This window comes from Solanum verrucosum, unplaced genomic scaffold, assembly GCF_900185275.1.
Source record: "Solanum verrucosum unplaced genomic scaffold, falcon-dt-bn FXZP01000103.1, whole genome shotgun sequence".
Classification (NCBI taxonomy): Eukaryota; Viridiplantae; Streptophyta; class Magnoliopsida; order Solanales; family Solanaceae; genus Solanum; species Solanum verrucosum.
In genome coordinates this window covers 8,735,054-8,758,846 of record NW_026020048.1, presented here as the reverse complement: position 1 = coordinate 8,758,846, position 23,793 = coordinate 8,735,054, and the positions used below count along the sequence as shown (strand labels likewise).

The window sequence follows — 23,793 nt, the reverse complement described above, 5'->3', positions numbered from 1 at the left end:
AATTAAAAACTTGGTTGAATGAAGTTCAAATTTCAGCTATTTGTGCTATAATTGACCGTCGTGGATTAAAGTGGTTGGCATCATTATTTACTTTGATCTAGCCTGTCTGTCAGCGAAATCATTCTGCTTCTTCTTCTTCTTTTCCTAATGATTTTATTTTTAAAAAATTACTTAAAAATCTTATAATACATGTAGCAAAATAGTGGTGATGATAGAAATTCAAATAAGATCATTTTTAAAGAAATTTTATGTTAAAATGGATTATATATATGCATAGAAAGTTAATTTTATTCTATTAATATAATACTTTCTCTATCCCAATTTTTAATCTATCTCGAAGGGAGTATAATTTTTCAACGAATAAGATTTAGTCGAATCTTTACGTCTCTCTGTCTCTGCCCTGTTTCAAAGCGTGACTAAAAGTCTTTTTCAAAACGCATGATGCGGCTTATAATTTCTGATTTGATCCCACTTCTGTAACTAGAGAAGAATTAATTTCATCTACATTAAAAGGTTAAAGCATACTCTCTTTCTAATTTTTTCAATCATTGACCACGACATTTTGAAATATTTTAAATATATGTAGATAGTTGCAATTTCTATATGTAGTACTATATCCATCGATTATGAATTGACATTTTTGCTATTGTGAGACTTCCCGAACATTTTGACTTATACAATTTTATTTCTCACTTAATTTATTAAAGTATTTCAATTTTAAATTTTGATGTAATACTATTGTATAGGACTAATGTTTTAATAGACAACAACAATAATAATAATGTACCTAGGTGATTCCGACATTTTTTGACTCACTTTTAAAAAATAAGTCTGACGTGTAACAAAATTTTATGATAAAAATATTGTATAATAAAGAAAACTATTCAAACAAAAATTGTAAAAATAACTCGAAGTAAAAACAACACAAATGAATAATAGTACAAGTAAGAATAAGTAGAAGAGGGACCATACAAGGTGTTCTAAGCTAGAAGGCTAGAACCATGTTCCTTAAAGAGGATACGGAGAAATTGTTCAGCTACCTACTAATTCTTATTTTTAATTTTTGACTTCTGTGTGTTTTTAAATCTAAAAATATGTCTATATTGAGCTGAAGATTTATCATGTTATGTCTATCCATCTCTTCATAATTTTTTTTTGGTCTATCTCTACCTCTTCTTAGACCAATCACTGTCAATCTATCGCACTTCCTCATAATCAAGACATCTATGTTCCTCTTATATACATGCGCAAATCTTTTCAGTTTACCTTTTCCATCACTCAAGTCAATCCAACCTAACCACAACATTTTCATTCCTAATCTTATTTCTCATAGTGTGCTAACATGTGAATCTTAGCATCCTCGTCTCCTCTATATTCTTGAATGTATGCCTGACTAGCCAACAATATTATCCCCCAAACAACATAATCGGCCAAATAATCACTTTATAAAATTTATCATTACGTGTCCTCTGTAACACATTTTTATCACATAGAACCATTCGATGCAAGACTTCATTTCATTTATCCACTCTAATGTAATGTGTGATACCATCGTCAATCTCCCCATTTTCTTGGATTATTAACTTAACATACTTAAACTTTCCTCTCCTCAATTTCTAAATATTGAAACAGTGAACTGTGATGAAATATTTATATGCTTTATTTAGTAAGGTCGAAGTGAGAATATACTAGAAGAATTGGTGGTATTTCGGTTAAAGATTATACCAGGTAACCTTCTTATTATTTATCTAAGGAGGAAAATAGTTTCTAAAAGTTAACAGTTTTGATATTTATCATGTATGTCTTTGGAAAAAGATTTGCAAACCATATGGTTTTTTGAATGAATTTTCCTTGCAAAAAGTGTTGCCTTTAAAATTCTTTAGTTTGCAGAATGAGAGATGCACATTTTTGTTTGATAAAATAGTATGTCAAAATGTTATAGCTGGAAGGCTATTATTTGAAAAGAAAAGCATATCTATGTGATAATCTATGAATATGCTCAATTCTGTTTGGAGACTGAAAAAAAGACTTTTGTAATTTTGTACTCCATGTGAAATTTGATTGTATTATTTTTTTTAGACTAAAACCTTTTGTAGTTTTCTACTGTGGAAAAATTAGACTATGCAATTGATTTGAAGAATATGAAAACTTCACATAATAAGTCAATGTTGTACTTTTGATTTTCTATAAAGTTCACTTGTTATATAGAAACAAATTGTACAATTTTATTTTATTTTGTCTTTATTGTTAGTATTTTAAATACTAAGTGGTATGTCTATTTGTGATTGAAGAAAAATACCAGTGACTTAGAGTTTGTGATTTTGTGCCTCTATGGAATGAACTTTGACATTGTGTAAAAATTGTCATATTTAAAATGTGGGAGGTTCTTTGCTTATGACAAAATAAAATAACACTTAGTGTCTAATTTAAATTTGGAGCACAAGATATGAAATTTGATGATACTTTTGTATTATGTTAGACCCACAAAATTCTTGGAGTATATTTGATATTGTGGTTGTTGAGTTTCTCGTTTACTAGTATATGGTATGACTAGTATGAAACTACCAAATTATATGTATACTTGTTCAAAATGATTAAGTTCTTTTATGAACAAAGTGTCACTTAAAATGTTGTGATTTTTCATGAAAAGATATGTCTATTAAATATAACTATTTGTATAGACATGAATATTGGTGAATAGTCATTTGTCATATTTTGTAAAAAAAGCATTTGGACTATATTGTCTTTGTTGGACCCGATGAAACTTTGTTCATGGGTAGTTCTATAACAATCAAATTGAAAGTTATGAAAAGGTCCTTCCGAAAAGGACATTTGACAAGGTGATGACTCTAAACAGTGTTTGTATCACACAAAATTTTAAGAAAGATGAACAAAATAATTGTGAGAAAAAGATACCTCGCGGAGAGCTTTTCAAACTCAATATTTTTATTTGTTCTTACTTTCTTGAGTCAAACTGTTTGTGACATGAACATGGCATGTCAATTACAAAACCTTGTATGAAAAACTGATCAACTTAGAAGTTTGTCTAACTTTGAGTACAATAAATAAAAATGTCAAGTTTGTGTGAAATCTAAGTATGTTAAGCATCCTTATAAATCTGTTGAAAGGAATTTTAATTCCTTAGAGTTGATTTACACTTACATTTGTGATATGAAGTCAACACCATCTCGTGGTGGGAAAAAATATCTCATAACTTTTATTGACAATTGAATTTGAAATGGTTATGTATATTTGCCAATGGTAAGGATGAAGCAATAGAAACGTCTAGGCAATATAAAATTGAAGTTGAAATCAGTTGGGAAAAAGATAAGAAGTGATAGGGATGGAGAATATAAATCTCCTTTTGCAGAAATATGTTTGGAAAGTGGATTTATCCATCAAACTACTGCCCTATTCACCTCAATCTAATGGAATTGTAGAATGGAAAAAAAAATTGAACTTTGGAGGAAATGATGGCTACATTACTTATAAGTTCAGGTTTACCACAAAACTTGTGTGGAGAAGCTATCCTTACAGCAAAAGGGAACAACAAAAAAAAAGTTGTCTTTTCAGAAAGAAAGCAATAAAAAGTTTTGTTTGTTCAGGACACAATCTATTCCATATGAGAAATGGAAAGTTAGGAAATCCAACTTGAAATATTTCAAAGTGTGGGGGTGTCTAGCCAAAGTTCAAGTTCCCATTCCTAAAAGGATTAAAATAGGACCTATGACGGTTGACTGTAAAATTAGACTCGAGTAGTCTAGTGAAGGGTCTAAATGACCTTGGAAAGAAAAAAAAAGGAGAATGTACTTAATAAAGAGATTGAGAGGCATACTAAATGTCAAAGGACATCTACTTCCTTCGAATATGATTTTGTAACATTTATTGTGTCTTCTGTAGACTCATCCTTTTTGAAAGATAGTGTCAATAGTGAGATTGATTCAATCTTGAGCAACCATATTGGAGGTTAATCGACTTTCTTCCAGAAAGTAAACCTTTGGGTTCAAAGTGAATCGTCAAAAGGAAAATGAAAGTCGATGGAACTATTGACAAATACAAAGCAAGACTTTTTGTCAAAGGTTGTAGACAAAAATAAGGTTTTGATTTTGTCGATACATACTCGCCAGTAACTAGAATTACATTCATTCAGATGTTAATTGCATTAGCTGCGGTATATGACCTCCAAATTCATCAAATGAATGTGAAAACAATTTTCATAAATAGGGAATTGGAGGAAGAAATTTACATGGAATAACCCGAGGGTTCTGTGGTTCCTGATAAAGAAAAGAAAGTGTGTAAACTTGTTAAGTCACTTTATGGACTAAAACAAGCACCCAAACAATGACAAAAGAAATTTGACCAAACTATGTTGGTAAATGGATTTAAGAATGATGGAAGTGATAAATATGTTTACATTAAAATCACAAGGTCATTGTTTGTTTGTATATTGGTGATATGTTGATCATCAGTAGAGACACTAATGACATAAATGCTACTAAACATATACTAGAAAGCAACTTTCATATGAAAGATCGTGGAGTTGCTGATGTGATCTTAGGTATAAGAATTCTTAGAACTATAAGATGTTTAGCATTGTCACGGTCTCATTACATTGAAAAGGTACTTGACTAGTTCAAATATTTGGATTTTAATATTGTCAAGACTCCAATAATGTGAGCTTTACACTTTAAAAGAATGAAGGTGAAAGTGACTCACAATTGGATTATGCTAGAGTATTAGGAAGTATGATGTATATCAGAAAGTGTACGCGATCAGATGTAGCATGCGCTATTAATAAACTGAGTTACTTCATGAATAATCCCAATCAAACTCATTGGATGACAATAAAGAGAGTTTTGGGGTATTTAAAGCATTCTCAAAACTATGTCTTGCATTATACAAATATCCTACTGTATTGAAAGGATATAGTGATGCAAATTGAATCACCGGGATCAAATGAAGTAAAATCCACGAGTGGATATGTATTTACTCTTGGTGGATGAGCAGTCTCTTGGAAATCTTCCAAAAAGACATGTATCGCTAGCTCTGCAATGAATTCTGAGCTAGGTGCTCTAGATAAGGCCGGTGAACAAGTTGAAAGACTTCAGAATTTCTTGATAGATATTATTTTTGGCCCAAAACTTTGGCATCAGTATGCATACACTTTGATAGTCAAGATGCAAAAGGTAGGGCATGGAGTATGATGTATAACGGAAAGTCTCGTCATATAAGACATATACATGATACCGTTAGAAAACTACTCTCTAGTGGAATTATCACAATTGACTATGTAAAGTCAAATGATAATGTGTCGGATCCACTTACAAAAAGGCCTAACTAGAGAGAAAGTTGAAAGATCATCTAAGGGAATGAGTTTACGGCTTAGGACAAGTCATCATGGCGGTAACTCTATCTAGCAGACTGGAGATCCCAAGAGCTAGATTCAAGGAGAAAAACAAAGTTGTGACTGACGGTTCGACATTGTCAACTAACTCAATCCATTCCCATGATGAAGACAATGCTCAGGAACAATGATACAACATTAAGGCTTGTTAATGAGTTAATAAAGCTTAAAGTTTTTAATGATTTGCTAAGTTTGACAGATTTGACCAAATAGTGTATCTACGCGATAACACGTTTAGAAATCACCTATGTGAGTGTGAAGTGTGAGCCTCTTCAAAGAGGATGATTGTCTAAAGTCCATCTCTCTATAATCTCATGAAACTAGGAGGTGTTCATGGCTGAAACGAACACAATCGTAAGAACCATAAATGGTAAAGGGTTAATTGTGTGACATATGGTTGTCTAGGTATACATCAAAGCTCGACGGTTCAAAGATATCGCATCTACCGATTGACCGAGTATATCCGACATATGTTCACTACGGAAAGTCCAAGGGAAAACCTACTTATCCAGATGCAATTAATTCTTGCTTGTAAAGTACACATACTTGTCCGTTTCTTTGTCTTGGAGTCATTCTCCATTCATGCGGGGGATTGTTAGGTTTTAAAAGGTGTGAATGTAAAATGAAGAGTTGCGACTTTTATGAAGAGTTGCGACTTTTATGAAGAGTTGTGACTTTTATGAAAAGTTGTGACTTTTATGAAAGGTTGTGACCTTTCCAAAAGATTGTGACTTTTCCAAAGGTTTGTGACCTTTCCGGTAAGACACAATAAGAACCTTTTCACACTACCCTTTGTTTTCTATAAATTGAGGCATTTCCTCTCATTTTAGTTGAACTAATTTTTCTGGACTTCTTCTACTACTACTAAATCTAGTATTCAAAGTGTACTTTACTACCGTTGAGTGGTTCGCTGACATCGTGGTTTTAGGTACCGACCGGTGAGTAAGATCGTTCTATCCTGGGAGGATATATTCTGTTAACCTCGGATACTTGAGGGGAATAATTTCCTTAAGGGGACACTGTGCATTCAGTGGGCTCGATTTTCTTTCTTTGAGAAAAATATTTTTATATTGTTTCTAATCTGTTTCTGATTTTATTTTCTCTATAATTTTCTAGTTTGAAAATATACTCTTTAAACTTTGTTGTTTCTTATCAGTTTCTTCAAAGTTTTGTTCTAAGTATCTTAGGAATACAAGATGGACAACAATTTTTAAATACATAAATTTCACTCTTAAAAATTTATAAAGTTACGGTCTACCGTAATTTACATAGTAATTAAATGAAGAGGGTATATTACTAACTCCATTTGTGATGACTAATACCAAGTTTAACTACGTATTTATTTTTCCGTCATGAAAAAGTAATAATACAAAAAAACATTATTCTCAGTTTATCACAGAAGAAAACAAATTAGATTTATAATTAGGAGACAGACAAATGCAAAGTGATTTAAATTTGAAGTTAATGATGGTGTTATTAAAACCGAATGAATGATATGCCTTTTCGTCTTATTGAAGAATAAAAACATTCAAGCAGATTGGATGGGCCCCAGAAGACAAATATTCAACTCCCCCACCGAAAGTAACATCAGATCTAAATAAAAAGAGAGTAAAATATTGTGGAAAAAAAGAAAAAAGAAAAAAGAAGTAGAGTGGTCAAAGTGAAGATTGACCCATCTCATTAATGGGCCAACGGAGAATGACATGCGTCATAATGGTATCATCAATGGGCCCCCTCTTTGTATATCTAGCTAGACATCTCAACTTGTTTTCATTATATTAAAATGATCATCTAAATATCCTTTTTGTGTTATGTAGATGTCTATGAAATACAATAAAAATGAGTTGAAATATCTACATGTACATTTTTATAAGAATATTTAATTGCCAAGTGAAATCAAGTTAAAATGTCTATGTATTATACCTCTATTAAATAAATTATTAAATTGATCTTTTCAAGATTAGTAACATTCTATTAAATAAATTATTAAATTGATCTTTTCAAGATTAGTAACATTACATAAAACATATCATTTAGGCACGTTCTAAATTGAAATAGTAGTATTTCATATATTTGATGGGATAGTAATTCTTCCACTATATCATGTTCCGAATTTTAACACCATTTCATTTTCATATATGACATAACTTAAAACAACTTTTAAGAATTTGAATTACAAATTTTAAATTAACATGACTATCAAACTAACTTTGCGACCTTTTAAAATTATTCTTCCAATATAACTAATGGCGGAATACCTTCGACATGTATCGTCACAACAGCACAACTATCTTGACTAATAGAACCCATTATTTTCTTGCTTATCCTAGTTTTCTATTCATCTAAGTTCATTTGATCTATTATTCTAATGTACTTTGCTTTGAAATCTGAATCAATTAGGTAGGCGTAGGCTACATGTTATACTCTCATTGATTTATCCAAAGCCGTACCTCTCTAATTAACAAGTATCATACCTAAGAACTCAAATAATTAACAATCACTCATTAACATTTAAGATTAGATACCTAAAGTAATTAATCGTGCCTACCAATCTCTTCAAGTCTTTCTTTTTTCTTAAAAAAAAGTTGTAGTTTTTTTAATAAATATAATGGACTCACACGTTTGCCAGATGGACCAGTCCCATGAGATAGCCCGTGGGCTAGTGGACAGGCCTAGAGCTTCAAATGTACATACGAGATACTCCAACCCACTTGAAGTTTTTGAGCCTGGATTTATCTGAAACAATCTCTGTAATCAATAGGGTTATGTTTGCACCCACTTTTGAGATTATACTATATGTCGTTGTTATTGAAATGATTAATCAGAATATGCCTACTTATTTCTTTAAGCCTGTTACCTGTAGTACCCCTCCAAACACGTTAATCTTGTGGAAAGTCAGAGATGCAGAGGCGTAATAACTGATATAATTTTGCTATAAGTCAAAATTAAGAGGGGGTCAGGGATCGACATGTTACATAGATGAGGAATAAATAGCTTGTGCAAATCAATTCATTTATAATCACAAGGAAATTGACTAATATGATTTCAAGTGTATTTGCTTCTTCCGTCAGGTTGATCAAATAACATCAATAATGTTGAATTTGGTGCTTCATGAGCACATTACCCCGTGTGACTTGTCTATGCTGATGCGCGGCCGAGTCTAGACATGGAATTGACATCAACATGATCTGTCTCATCATAGATCTCCTCCTACACCAAGAAATTAGTACCAATATTAGCTGATAGATATAAAAATAAACTTACAGGAGGGAACATTTTCTTTACTTTTAGAAGCTCCTCAATGACATCTTCCATGGTAATGATTCCTATTACTTCTTCGGAAGAAAGAGTTGAAAGTGATTTTTCCTTAATTGGCAGGATCTCAGGGTGAACTTCCTCTGACCACCTTCTGCTTTTTGACAACTCCCTTCGCGAAATACTTGCACTGAATCTCTTTGACTTCCTCAATGATCGTCTGGCCCTCGAGCTTTTCCTTTGATAAAACATTTCCCCAGGAATGTTCAATCTCACTTCTCTTACTGATATAGCATTTCACATGTAGAAATTACCGCGGAAAAGTAAGACAGAAGGCAGAGGAATAGATATGCAAGATTACAGTAAAATGACTAGAAAATATATAGAACTGTAAGTTCTTCCTCACCACCAGTGGACAGATTGGCGCTTCCTTTCTCGATTGTGCCATTTGGCTTTTTCACAACAGCAGCCATGTGGCTGAGACCTTTCTGGAATTCATTTAGTATGTCATACAATGGCATTGTCGCTGAAACTCTAGCATGTTGTGCAAACGATGTCAGGGGACTATTTAACTTAGCTAAGAAAATATTACAGCAGTTTGTTAGGTGTGAGAACTGAGAGTCAAATAAGAAATTGGAATTTGTGATACAGACTATTATGCAGATAACATCCAAGAGACAATTTGGATATTTTGTTTCCAGCTAAACTACCTTGGGATACGCCGTATTGTTACATTCTTCACGGGCACATTATCACTTGGATTAATCGTCACCAAATTCTTCACCTGTTAATCAGAACAATAAATTCTTATGATGTTATCACCATAATTAGTAATTAAGCATACATTAACAGAGTCAGGCATCTATATGAGACAGCTATTTTAACTCAAAGAAGAACTCGATTCTGAATCATGATCCAGTTTGAATCAATAAAGATTCAGGCGGTTTGTAAAACCACTTTCTCACATCCTAGGTGAAGCTAAGTAGTTTGTAATTATACTTCATTGTTTGACAAGAAATTTCTGCTTATCAGTTCTCTTTGCACTAATTACTGAGTCTTTTAGTCTCTTGGAAAATCTGAGAAATTTTTATTCCTTTAAACCCTTTGTTTCCTTTTCCTCTTTCTGTGGGTACTGTATCTCTTCATACTTCTTTGCTATTTATTGCTCCATGGTCCATGGATGGCCATCATACTATTTTATTGGAGCAGGCACGTGTAATGGATAAGATGAAAGATTTTGCTCTTGGGACACCAGCACTTCCCAGCTTAATTCTAGTAAGAAGGTCAGCATAATTTCCAGGGATATGTTTAAGTTCATCTATTTTGAAACTTAGCATGAACAACATATATCACATATACCACTTGGATCTTATCAAATTATTATCGGAAAGGTAACTATATCTCAGCAACACATTCTCATGTGCATTACTGAGACAGCAGAAAATAATTACCAGGACAAGTCCAATTATGTTTGCTCGATGTTCGTTGTACACTGGAACCCTGCTATGTCCCTTCTCCATGATCAAATTTATCAGAACCCTGCTCAAAGACATCATTTATTAGGTATGCATAATAAATTATAGACGACATTATCAATTTCTATCTATTTTGGTAGTGGTCATGTTAACTCTAGTGAAATGTACCTGTCAAGATTGGCATTGACATCAATAGCAAAAGTTTCAGATATAGGAGTCATGGCATCCCTTGCAGTCTTCTCAGTGAGCTCAAGTGCTCCTGCAATTATATTTGTCTCGTGAAGGGATAATTCTCCTCCTTTTCCGGCCTGATTAGCAACAACAATGAGAAGTTAATAACATATGACATCTCCACAGTGTCTAAGAAGCCTCTAAGGAGTTTGAGACTATACAACAGTCAAGTGGTCGGGATTGGCAAGTAGATGTACAATTTGCATCAAACTAGGATTAAATCAAGGAGGAGGAAATGTAGATTCTGAATAGTGGTCGGTCCAACCATGTTTAGCAGAACCCAGTGTTATGTGTTCGAACCCTATATATGTGCAAAAAATTAATAAGTCTTTTCTGGATTTGCCTTTAATTCTGAAAGCACCAAACATTTTTCATCCTTAAAAACTAAAAGAGGGACAGAACAAGAGTCTTTCAGCAGAGAGTGATAGGTAAATACCTTATTACCGTGCATGTCAACTAATGTCATCAATTCAGCTCTTCGAAATAGAGCCTTATGCCTTTTCCCCAACAGGTAGTCTAAGATCTGGTGATTAAGAACATAAGAAGGCAAAATTACATACTATTCTTTTCTTGATGGAATAAGTAAATTCATCAATTTATTTTTTCTGTTGTTGTTGGAAAAAACACAATAAGCTGCGTTTCCTGTATTCGCACCTTGCTTATTGGATAGGCTATTGGAAACCAAAACCAAATAAGAACTCGAACAAGTGGAGCAACAGTTGCACCAATGGCTAACCTGTACCTTGTACAGAGAGATTGTGGTATAATCTGCATACCAAAATGTTACTTAATTGGAACATTATACTCGATAGAAAATGAAAGCAAAAGCAGAAAAAATATATTAAAAAATCCCTTTTTGCACATGCTAAGGCGTTTAATTTGTAAAATTCGAGAACTAACCTCACCAAAGAGGAGTATCAATGTTACTGAAAGAAGAATTGCTCCCCAATCTGGCACTAATTCGTCCAGAAAAACAGGAAGTGCCTGAGAAATCAAAGTATTCCTATCAATTGCAATTGAATAATAATTGTTACGGCTTCTCTTTTATAGCAGCAGCGCTTACCTCCATAGCAGTAGCGTTGCTAATCAGAAGCGTACATAGCAATAGATGTTGTTGCTTCACAATGGGCAAGATCTTTGCTGAAGTTACCAGAAAAGTAGCAGTTAAACATGTTGATACACAATTAAAAAATCAACTCTTCAATCTTGTCAAAAGACCAAGAAAAATGTCTTAAAATTTTCACTTGTTAACTCTATAATTGGAAATATTGGAGCAATGAATATATGTGGAGAGTACATACAAGCATGGAGACGGTCTTTGGGCGTTCCAGATTTTGCAAGAACTTCAAGATCAATGACGCTCATAGACATGAGTCCTAACGTGAGGCCAGACATGAGACCAGCACACAAGACTAGAAACACAACTGCTGCGATATAGATGAAGAACTCTGTATTGCAACATTTCAAGTACGTGTGTCCCATTTTAGTTTCTTCCTTCCTAATTTTCACCTTTATTGTGTCCTCTTAATTAATGAAATGTAATTCTCTTTGTGACTATGCTTGAAAGATTAATAAAAATGAAAACAAGCTAGTTTTGGGCGAGAAATCCCATGAGCAATTAGTGGAATATCTTTTTGCCTGCATGCAGAGAATAATAATATATCCGGATACAAAACAAGGCTAAATTTTTGAACTAGTATTTATATTTATTTCAAATCTTTTGTCATAAAAAATGGAGGCAAAACTTTAATTTGGATAGGCGAAAGGCCAGCCGCGCTATGGCTTAGCAATCCGATGCTCAAGTCTCTTGGTTTACTCGATAAGTACATGAATCCAATTGTTGCCTTATTAATTTTAGCAGTACATAATTGTTTTCTAAAGCCATCATTAATTCCCTTCCGGTTCGAAGTTGTCTATCAAAGTCCACTTCAGTAAAGATTGATTATTTAGAATGTGATTTCTATAACTAATTTGTTTCTATACCTAAAGGAAATGAAAAGCAATAACTAAACATAAACAGAGAAAAACTAGACTATTTGAAATGGGTGAAAATCATTTACATTTCCAACTTTACTTTAAAAATCAAACTCTCCATCAATTTTGAGAAATAATCATTCTTTGTCTTTTTTTCCTAACTGGCTTTTTAAAATGTCTATTCTACCCTTACATTATTAATCTTTTTTTTTTCTATACTTCTTTTAAATTATATGACAATTTTTTATTAAGAAAAATATTAATTTCGTCTAAAAAAGAAAAGGAAAAAAAATTGATTGAGTATATAATTTAATGTCGTTCTATAATGAAACAAATGAACAAAATAAAAATAATGTTATTAATTTTAACGAAATCTATAATGTAATAACATTGTTATCATATTTTGATCAAAGTAATAAAAATAATTAATAAAAATATATTTCATACCAATTTCTTTAAAAAAATTACCTATTTATATTGTAGATAAATTTTAAATTATAATTTAAAAAATATTTCATTAATTACAATCAAAATTTGTTTATCTACCTAGATAATAGAAAATAAGAGATAGGCATAGCTACAAAACTAACCAACTATGAGAAGATCCCCAAACTATTTATCAAGGACCTGATCTGGAACCTCGAGTTAGTGAACCTTCCTTGCATGTAAACTATAAAACTTTACATATCTTTTATTTGTTTCATAAGGAGGTAGTAGCAACTAGCAACCACGAACCTCGTTACTAGGAATAGTTGGCAATATAAACTTTCGGAAAATAATTCAACAAATTTACGGTACCAAAATATAACTAATATTCTATTCTTTATTCGTAATTCATTCAAATTTTCATTATTTATAAAACTAGTAAGTATATTTGATAGTTTTGATTTTTGGAATATTAATATTTCACAGTGTCCCTTCCATTCAAAATCTCATTATTTTATAAAACTGGTAAGTATATTTGAATCCGGAATCTAAAGGGCAAAAAAATTGTCAAAAATTTCAAAGGGGTACATCAAATTAATTTTTTAACTAAAAGGGTAAAAGTGCTCCTCACAAAGCGATTTTCTTCTGACGTCGTTACTCTGTTAGAATCAAAATCACTAACCTACCAGCGATTTTGTCCAAAAAAAAATTCCTTTGTTTTAAGAACATCGCTCCAAGAGAAGCATTTTTTGCGATTTTAAAAAAAAATAAAAAATCGCTACTATGACAGCGTTGTTATAAAAAATTTATTTTTAATATCAAAATTAGCAGCTATTTTCTTTCAGAATTATATAATTAAAAAAAATTGAAAATCGCTCCACATGTAGCGATTTCAGTAAAAAAAATAATCTTTGGCAGCGATTTTCTCAAAAAAAAATTCAAACAATTGTAGCGTTATTAAAAAAATAAAAAAAAACTAAAATCGCTACAAGTGGAGCGATTTCCAATTTTATTTTTTTTAATTTCTAAAAGAAAATCGCTGCTAATTTTACTATTAAAAATAATTTTATTTTTTAAAAAATAATTTGCGAAAAACGCTTCTCGGGCAGCGATTTTCTTTAAAAAAAAAAGGAAATTTTTTTTGGACAAAATCGCTAGTAGGTCAGCGATTTTGATTCTAACGGAGTAACAACGTCAGAAGAAAATCGCTACGTAAGGGGCGTTTTTGCTCTTTTGGTAAAAAAAATTGATGTACTCCTTCGAAATTTTTGACAATTTTTTTTTGCCCTTTAGGATTCCGGACTCAAGTATATTTGATAGTTTTGATTTCAGAATATTAATATTTCACAGCGTTCCTTCCAATGATATACTTCATTTGTCCCAATTTAAGTGATATCTTTTGATTATCGAGAATCAAGCTTCTTAATTTTGATCATAAATTTGAACATAGAATCTTTATTTATTTTTAAAATAAAATTTACATATTTAAAAATAACTTAAATTAAAGTACTATAACTCACTATAATTGATAATTTTAAAATAACTAAAAAATATAGTATATGAAAAAAATAAATAAATCTTTTACCTCTCAAAACATGAACGATGCCACATAAATTGATATAAAGGGAGTAAGGAAAAATCCTTTTGGCCATAAAAATTTGGCCAGAATGGTAAAATGACATGTGCACACTATAAACTAGTTTATTTTTGGACATTTTTGCACTTTAACTTAAATATTGAATATATTCTTCAATTATGTTTCCAATACATTCAAAATGATTAATTAGATTAATTGTTGATAATTTCATAATTAAACATGAGAAAGGAACCACGAAATTCACCAAAAGAAAATATAAGTCTCTTACCCACTCTTCTTACTTGAAAATTTCAAGATCTATAAAAATAATTAAAATATATATATATATATATATTATTATTATTTTTCCATTTCTAAATTCCCCCCTTTCTACTTATTCTTTTTTTGTTTATTTATTTTTCATTTCTTCTTTCTTAATGATAAAAAAAATAATTAAAAAGTACAAAAGAGGAGTAAAGTGTAGGCTGTCTATTTTAGTTTATAATTTCTAATTGTGAAAAGATAAATTATATCTAAATTTAAATATTAAAAATTTATATCTATAATACTCAAAATAAAAAATCTGAAATTCACCAAGTTAACAAAACAATTACTCTTATTATTTAAAGGAGTTGTTGTTACGCATGAATTTTCTAGAAAAAAAATTAAATGATAAAAATATATTTATCCGATTATACTTAGAATGTATGTGAGCGAAATATGAAGAAAACTGAAATTACCATTATGTTTCGTCCATTATATGATTGCTTTCATATCCTCGAACGTATATGAATCACATCATACATAAATAAAGACTCATTAAAATTAATATTTATTTATTTATTTATTTTAGTACTAGAGAGGTATACAAATATCTTTTTGGGAAAAAATGTTGATGGTGCTTCATTGAAAAATTATAATAACTAGGAAAGGATATAGAACGTTTTTTATGATTTCAAAATAAACTTTTATAAAAAAAATTTGAAAGAAAAACATCTTCATAGTTCTCCGATGATAATGACAACACAAATTTATTAAACATGAACAAGATCAAAGTTTCATCACATATATATTTTTTTCTTTATTAGTATTATTTGTTGTTTTATTAAATGATATGTTAAAATATTAAGTATACATAGTTGTAGTCACAATATATATATTTTTTGCTCTCAAATTAATATTTTTTTGAAACTGATTAAGAATTTTTAAAATTAAGTAATTTTATTGTATTTATTATATGAATAAATTTAAATTACCTATTTAACTAATTATTTAAATTCAATTTTAAATAATTTTTTTAATTCAATTTTAAAATATTTTTTTAAATATAATGTAAAATAGTTCAATATAACAGTCAATATTCAGAATACTTTAGGATCGGTAGATATCGACACAATAAAGAAATATTAAAAATCATATGGTTCATAAGTGTCGATCCTATTTCACAACAAACCAAGATAGTTATACATTAATGTTGTAGTTTTGATATTGTTAATTATTATGTTTTAAAAAATTAAACTTCATATTTAAATATTATCTTTCAAAAAAATAAACTTCATATTTAAATATTATGTTTTAAAAAATTAAATTACGTATTTAAAACTACATATTTAAAAAATTAAACTACATATTTTATTATTATGTTTTAAAAAAATAAATTACGTAGTTCTATAATGTGTTGATTTTTATCAATTCTAATGTATTTTGAGTTTTGTTTATTGTTATTGAAATATTTTTCAAATTATATTTAAAAACATATTTTTATGTATATTATTAACATGAATTTAATTGTCTCCTTCGGTAAAAAGTTCTATATTAAATGAAAATTATTTTCTTAAAATGTATATCCTAATGGGAAAATCCTTTTGGCCATAAAAATTTAATGTGTTATTCATGGCATAGTTATAAATGTCTTATCATCAATTATTTTTTAGAAATATCTAATTTTCAAAATAATATTATTTTTTCTCTTGAAAAACATCCAATATATATAGACTAATTTATTTAGTTGATTATATTAAAAGAAAAATTCAACTAATTTTTTTTGAATCCACTCTTAATTACAAAATAATTAAGAATAATCTTAAGTAGACAAGATAGTCATTTGTAGTTAATATCAATGAGAAATTTAATTGTCTTCTTCATATTTATTTTAAGTGAAAAAATATTTTTTCAAAGGTATGCATTGGTACCTTATGAACATTTTTTAAAGGTACTATTCAATTTATTTATTTTTAACTAAAACGTGCAATTTTTTTTTATTAAATGAACAATATTTATTTTTAAAAATAAATCGAATGAATTATACACATATACAAAAAAATATTTTTTTTATTAACTGAACAAAATATTCAAATAATGATAAGTAAATAAATCCTCAAATAGATGTTTAAGACTGAAAGTAATCATTGAAATAATTTTTTTAAAAAGAAATCACATGTGAGAAGTATCAAATATATTACTGAATTTTGTGAGAAGTATCACATTAAAGGGAGTTTCTAAAATTACGTTGAATGGAATAAACTTATTTATAGCGTTATGTCATATTTTCACTATAAAATATCAAAAAAAATTATAACACGAAAATTACTTTCTTATTTTTTAATACATAAAATTCATCTAATTATTTAATTTACCCCACAAAACTTATATTTTTATAGTTATCACATTAAACTACAAACTTTATTAAAAAAATATTTCTTATTATCTGAAAAGAATAATCTTTAAAGTTTTTCATAAATTTTTTTTATTATTATTTTAAAAGATGATTATGAAATATAATATTCAAATGAGTATAGTAATGAAGAAATAAAAATCAAATCATATTATTTTAAATTTTGATGATAGTGTATTAAATATATTATAATGAAATTAAAATAAAGAAAACAAATTTAATATTATTCCTAATAAATTTTGTGTTATGAAGTTAGATACTAATGAATATTTTTTTTGTGTGCTTGATTTTAGAATTGGATGATTTGTATATAATAGAAATAAACAAATGTTGTTTTGCAAGTTCAAAATTAGAAAAGCATTAATAAACTGTATCCAAAAATTTCTTATGGAATTAGAATTTGTATAATTTAATTTTACATGTAATGGGAAAGAAAAGAGAAAGGATGACAAAAAAGATGAAGAAAAAGGAACAAAGAAAGAGTGAATTAGGAAGAATTAAAAGAAGGTGAAATTAGACTATAATGGGTCCCACATTATAAATTTCATTAAATAATTTCCTTCACACAATTAATAATAATTCTAACTCATTAAACATAAAATTGTTGTTCACACGTATTTCTAGAAGTTTAGAAAATAGTAGTAATAAAGACTTGACTTTACTTTGAAATGGATGAAGGTTAAATTAGCCTTTTTACAATTCTGACCAAATTATGACCGCATAATTCTGGCCATTTAGCACTTCACAGGGAGTAATATACGTATGTAATAGATTGACATAAATACTCCTTACGAGACAACTCGATAACTGATTGCTTTTCCAAAGCAGCCTCATTCGTGCTGCTTGCAACAATTTCATAAGTTCATCACGTGAAAAAAACATTCTATCTTACGGAAACAAACACTTTTAATACTCTCTCTGTCCTTAATTATTTGTCCAATTTTTTTTATTAGTTGTCTCTAATTACTTGTCAATTTTAACAAATCAAAAAAGGACAATTTTTTTACCTATTATACCCTCAATTAATTACTATGAAAAATGTAGAACTTTTTGAAAACCTTAAGTCTTTAATTCATACCCTTCATAATTAATAAGGGTAAAATGATAAACTCACGATATCAATAATTATTTTTTTAATAGATGTGTCAAGTCAAAAGTGGACAAATAATTAGGGACAGAGAATATTATTTAACATGAAATTTGTTTTATGTATGTGCCTATTATGAACATGCACCTTCTCAAAGCTATCGGCCTTTCGAATTTTATTAACCAAAGAGATTGTGTTTTAGTTAGCTTAACACTAATCAAGATCCCGAAAAAATTTCAGGAATTCTTATCATGCATGTGTTCCAACTCTTAAACTTTTTTCCTAGATTTGTGATATTAAATCAAACAAATGCACTTCTAACATTTGTTATACTTTTGAAAGATTACGTGTTATATTACCATATCTTAATATTTCATGTAAAATATAACTAATATATTTCCTTGGTAAATGTTTTATAACAGTTATGGATAGTTGCGTAGGGGTCGCCAAATAAAACTTAACTGATCATATCACTATCAAATCAATTTGAACAATTATAACTTGACCCGATTGAAAGGCGGTCTAGTTTTGGCTATGCATACATTTTCACAAAGAAATTGTTTATCCATGTTCGTAATATTGTGATTGAGAAAAATACCAATTCAAATTGAATGGATTTAAAAAATGTTACGACATGAATCGAGATAAAAAAAAAATTCCATTTTATTCAGGAAATAATAATTTAAAGAGGAGGTTGGAGTAGTCGGGGAGTAAATCGTGGGATCGATGTTACGACATGAATCGATATTTTTTTTTCATTTTATTCATGAAATAATAATTTAAAGAGTGAGTCGGTAAGGACGACTCAATGCCTTTTAAAACGAGGCCTCCATTTAGGCACTCAAATTTGAGGGACCTCAATTTTTAGTAATAATTGAATTATTATAAGTCTTTTTTAATAAAAAAAAAATTGTATTGCGTCTTTCATTTTATTTGTCTTCTTTTTTTTTGTTTGTTTCGAAACATTAAAGAATGTTTTTTCTTTTTTTGTCAATTTTTAAATTTAGAATACACATGACATGTTTAAGATAACAAGATTAAAAAACATTTTAGTATATATATACAAGAAACTGATGTTCATGCCAAAAGAAGACAATAAAGTGAACAACAAACTACATTCAAGTTTGTGTTAAATCTTCTGAACTTTCTTCACGTTTACCAGAGCATTAATTGAACCACATTAACTTGGTGACGTATAAATATTATTGTAGCAAATACTGATGCTCATGTCAAAAGGAGACATAGACTCCATGCAATACTCTTTCTCTAGCAACCTAGCTCAAGCCTCTTCATTTCTTTTTGGGCTCAAGTAATGTGTGGACAATAGTCATACCTTTATCTTGGGAGAAACAGATTCACTATTCATTTAAAATTGTATAAATGACTCTTGGAAAGTACCTTGAAGGATACAGGAAGAGGTACATGAGATCAAGAAACTAGTAATAGACCATGAAGTGATTACTAGGCACTGCTTTAGAGAAGCTAACAAAGTAGCGGACAAACTGGCTGGCTTTTATGAGCCATAACACTGATGTAATTAAGGTATATCCACAGTATAGAGACTTACCAAAAAAAAAGATTATACAGTGCGGAACTAATAAGAAAATTTCTCAAATCCTTTGTGCGGAACTAAACAAAATTTTCACACAGAGGAAATGAAGATTGGTTATGTGGATACAAGATTATACTGATTAAACAACAGTTTGTGCAACAAATACACGGTAAAGAAAAGGAATTTTCCAGGTAAAGAAAGTCCCGAAGATGAATCCAACTAATTGAGACAGAAGCAATCTCTTGGATCTTCTCGTCTAAAATGGAAATTGAGAGGAAATGGAGAATGATACAAGATTACATGCGTATAGAGGGTGGCGTTTGTTACAGCTCTGATTAAATAATAGTTTGTGCAGAATTAAACAAAAATAGACAGTAAAGAAGAAGCAATTCTCAATAGTTAAAGAAAGTTTCAAAGATAATGAACTAATTGAAACATATTTTTTCTTACCTTGATCATTCATGGCTTCTTCACGTCTAAAATGGAAACTGAGAGGGTTGGTTGCATGTGTTTAGAGGGTGGAGTTTGTTACAACTCTGATTTTCTTTTTATATTATTAAAAAAATGAGCGGAAAATTTATCTAATAACAATTTTGGACATCAATTTCTAATTTCTTTTGGAAAATTATATTTGGATATTGAAGAACTATATTAAATCTTGGGATAAGGATCTGAAAAATACCCAACTTTGATCGGATTTGCTGTTGCGATACTAATCTTTTCATGAGGACCTATTACCTCCCTAGACTATTTAATACCGTATTTTAAACATATATATCTGCCCCACGTGGACATAAAAAATAATGCAAAATTATAAATAGTAATGTGTCCACGTGGGCACATATATACCTTTAAAATACACTATTAAATAGTTCAGGGGTAGAAAATCCGGTATTAAATAGTCTAGGGAGATAATAGGTCCTTATAAAAGTTTAGTATCGCAACAGCAAATCCGACCAAAGTTGGGTATTTTTCAGACCCTTATCCCTTAAATCTTTTAAGTGTGTTTTAGCCACATATTTTTGAAATAGAAAGGAGTTACAGAATTGGTTAGACTATTATTGGTCAGTTAGTAATTAATGAATCAGTTAGTTACTTGTACAAATATCTGATTTGGAGTGACAGTTCAGTTATTCTAAGCTACTCATTTCTTCTTCTCTCCATTCTCATTTCCAAATCGATTGCTCCTTTTCAAAATTTTCGAAAATCCGTTGGAATTTGTACGAGTTCGTACAAGAATCCAGCTGCAAAATCTTACACTTTGTTCTTGTTTCTGTATATAATTATGTTTTGCCCTGTCTTATGCAGTGGCGGAGCCACCCTATCTTTAGGGGGGTCATCCAACCCCCATTCGGGGGAAAATTATATTATTTTTACATGGTTAAAATATTTTTTTATGTATATATAGTAGATGTTGAACCCCCTTAGGCTACTTCGTGTGTCTATTTCTTCAGATTTTGAACCCCCTAATTAAAAATTCTGACTCCACCATTGGTCTTATGATTGATATCGTGAAGCATCGTGTTAAGTGTTTATATTGAATGGGTTAGAATCAGTAACTGTCATGTTTGTTTGAAGTCTGAGCTATACTTCTTTATTGAATCTTTGTATTAGTAAGCAGGTGATGCCCTATCGTTCAAATCTTTTCTGTTTGATTTACCAAATTTTAGCCCTCATAATGGTCCTGCTTGTTTGGTTTTTCTATCGTTGATTGATTTCACTTATTCAAGTTGTTATGTCATGGGTTAAATTCATCCGAATTTTTTTCTCTAAAAAAAAATCAATTTGTCACACTTATGTGCATCATGGCCTGGATATTAGCATTGGATCCAAATTTGATGTCTGTTGTGAATATATGTCCTCATCTACTTTGTTTTATGTATTGTTACTGCCCCGTTATCACTTATTTGTTTGAATCAAGTTTTTGTTTTCAAGAATTACGTCTGCATTTCCTTCTTGGGTCTTGTTATTTTTCATGCTCAAATAAATGCCTGAGACGCCAGTCTGTATTCACCTTGGGTGAGTTTTATTCATCTTTGATTAATAAAATTGTTTCAAGTTTGTTTCTCTTATTTTTTTTTTAAATGATCAAACGTTTTTTTTTACTTAATATAATTTTTTCAAATTTAATCAACATTTTTAGTGAAAATGTTAGATAATTGCATATTATCGGACATTTCAAGTATTACTACTTTCTTGAAGCGGAAAGAGAATCCCTCAACCAAGTCTCTAAACTTTTAAAGGATTTTTTTGATTGAATCTTCTTATAATTAAGTTTTCTGAATTTCTTTAAAAAAATAGTTGGCTACTCTATTTTAAATAAAAAAAATTATTTAATTGTGGAAATAATTTTGACATTTCAAATTGGGTCTTTTTTTCTTCTAAAAATAAAATGGAAAAATTACTTGGATGAATACCTTTTAATAAATAATTACTGATTTTAGCGATACTTTTTATTTATTATCATTTATAACAATACTAGGATACATCTGCAATATGTATTAAAAGTGAATTATATATGGAATATATATGTATTATAATTGTTTTGAAATATATTATGCTTGTTTATTAAGAAATTGACAAATTGTTATTAAAATGTGTGATAAATGTATTATCCGTCAATAAAACTTGTATTCAATGTGTTTTATAAATTCTTCTCTGTAATATGTATTAAAACTGTATTATAAATGTATTAAAAGAAATCAAGTGAAAAAAATATTGGTGGTATAAATGGTAAATATTTTCTTAATATAATATATTTATGTAAGTTTCCCTAAAATGACATATATAACAAACATAACTTTTACCCATAAGTTCTAACACCTATCCAAAATACTTATAAATTTAACACAAAATTATATTTTTATAACAATTTAAATAGTATATTATTCTACAATCATAATATGTTATTTTGATAAAAACTACTAATAACACAATTATCAGCTATTACAATTCGTCAAATTACAATTAGTTACGAAATTTTTTTAGTGAAAAGAATAATAACAATAATACTAACTAGTTACTATTTAATATAATCTTTTCACAATTTTCGAAAAATCTCTTCACGACGTGCATGCATTTTTAGATCAGATTATTGAAAAAGGTAGATAGGAATTAGTTGAGACTTAAGGTCACAAAAAAAATGATTTTTTCATAAAATATAAAAAATTGGGACAAGTTTTAAAATTTAAAGAGAAATTAATAGTTATATATAGGGGTGTACAAAATCGAATCGAAAATCGAATCAAATCGTAAACCGAGTCAAACCGAAAAAAACCCGACTAGTGGTTTGGTTTGACTTGGTTTGGTATTGGAAAAAAAATACCCGATTATATTTGGGTTGGTTTGGTTTTAACTAAAAAAAAACAACCTGAGACCAAACCAGCCCGACATTATATATGTAATTTTAAAATTTTATTTTATAGATAAAAATATTTACTTTGATAAAATTTTAAAATATTTCTTATACTATTTCATAGTTTTTACCTTTTAATATATTATTTCAAGTTTAAAACTTAGAATTCAGAATGGTCCAATAAAGATTATAGTTCATAGATGTTGATAATTATAATAAAACTTAAATCAAAATCAAATTAATACTAATGCAAAAAGAAAATCAATTCAACACTAAGAATGACAATAATATTGAATATTTGTTCTTTAGTTTTACATTGGTTTAGACAACTAAAATACATAATCTAATTTTAATTTTCCTTAAATATTTAGTGATATAACTAATACTTATTAAACTTATTTTAGCATGATTTAGTACTTTTAAATTATGATCATTTTCATTATGACTTTGCTATATTTATTTTATATGATGATTTCATTATTATTTTTTATTGAATATTTTAGTGTCATCAGTACTCATCTCATATTTTGTGTTATTTTCTTAAGAAACATCTTAGATAATTGTATTTTGGATGGACTAAAGAAATATTTAGAGCACAAGTTAATTATATGTTTGTATGCAAACTTTACCGAAAAATCCAAAAATCTGAAAAAATCCGAGGTTTATTAGTTTGGTTTGATTTATAAATTTAAAAATTCGACACAATGATTTGGTTTGGTATTTGAAAAACCCGAACAACCTGAGGTTGAAAAACCTGAAAAAATCCTAATTTTATTAGTTTGAT

At 29.2% G+C, this 23,793-nt stretch overlaps 2 protein-coding genes across 2 annotated transcripts; both read right to left on the bottom strand.

The window, feature by feature from the left end:
• Positions 1-8,542: 8,542 nt before the first annotated feature.
• Positions 8,543-8,946, bottom strand: LOC125822064 (DUF21 domain-containing protein At4g33700-like). The gene is made up of 2 exons (XM_049501436.1): positions 8,690-8,946; positions 8,543-8,614 (listed from the first exon to the last, which is right to left on the bottom strand). The coding sequence occupies exons 1-2, from the start codon at positions 8,909-8,911 to the stop codon at positions 8,543-8,545; spliced, it is 294 nt and encodes a 97-aa protein (XP_049357393.1). The 5' UTR covers positions 8,912-8,946.
• A 405-nt stretch (positions 8,947-9,351) lies between these two features.
• On the bottom strand, positions 9,352-11,847 carry LOC125822266 (DUF21 domain-containing protein At2g14520-like). Its single transcript, XM_049501653.1, has 8 exons — positions 11,667-11,847; positions 11,429-11,505; positions 11,266-11,349; positions 11,020-11,133; positions 10,802-10,888; positions 10,303-10,442; positions 10,111-10,198; positions 9,352-9,443 (listed from the first exon to the last, which is right to left on the bottom strand). Exons 1-8 carry the CDS (start codon positions 11,845-11,847, stop codon positions 9,366-9,368), a joined length of 849 nt encoding a protein of 282 aa, XP_049357610.1. The 3' UTR covers positions 9,352-9,365.
• Between the last annotated feature and the right edge of the window lie 11,946 nt (positions 11,848-23,793).

Bases quoted from the DNA above. Each gene is read 5' to 3' on its own strand.
- LOC125822064 (XM_049501436.1), bottom strand. From the start codon at position 8,911: ATGTTTTATCAAAGGAAAAGCTCGAGGGCCAGACGATCATTGAGGAAG. The intron at 8,615-8,689 runs GTAAAGAAAATG...TTCTTGGTGTAG, and splicing joins TCATTGAGGAGCTTCTAAAA to GAGGAGATCTATGATGAGAC.
- LOC125822266 (XM_049501653.1), bottom strand. From the start codon at position 11,847: ATGGGACACACGTACTTGAAATGTTGCAATACAGAGTTCTTCATCTAT. The intron at 10,889-11,019 runs GTGCGAATACAG...CTTAATCACCAG, and splicing joins TAGCCTATCCAATAAGCAAG to ATCTTAGACTACCTGTTGGG. The intron at 10,443-10,801 runs GTATTTACCTAT...GTTGCTAATCAG, and splicing joins TTGACATGCACGGTAATAAG to GCCGGAAAAGGAGGAGAATT.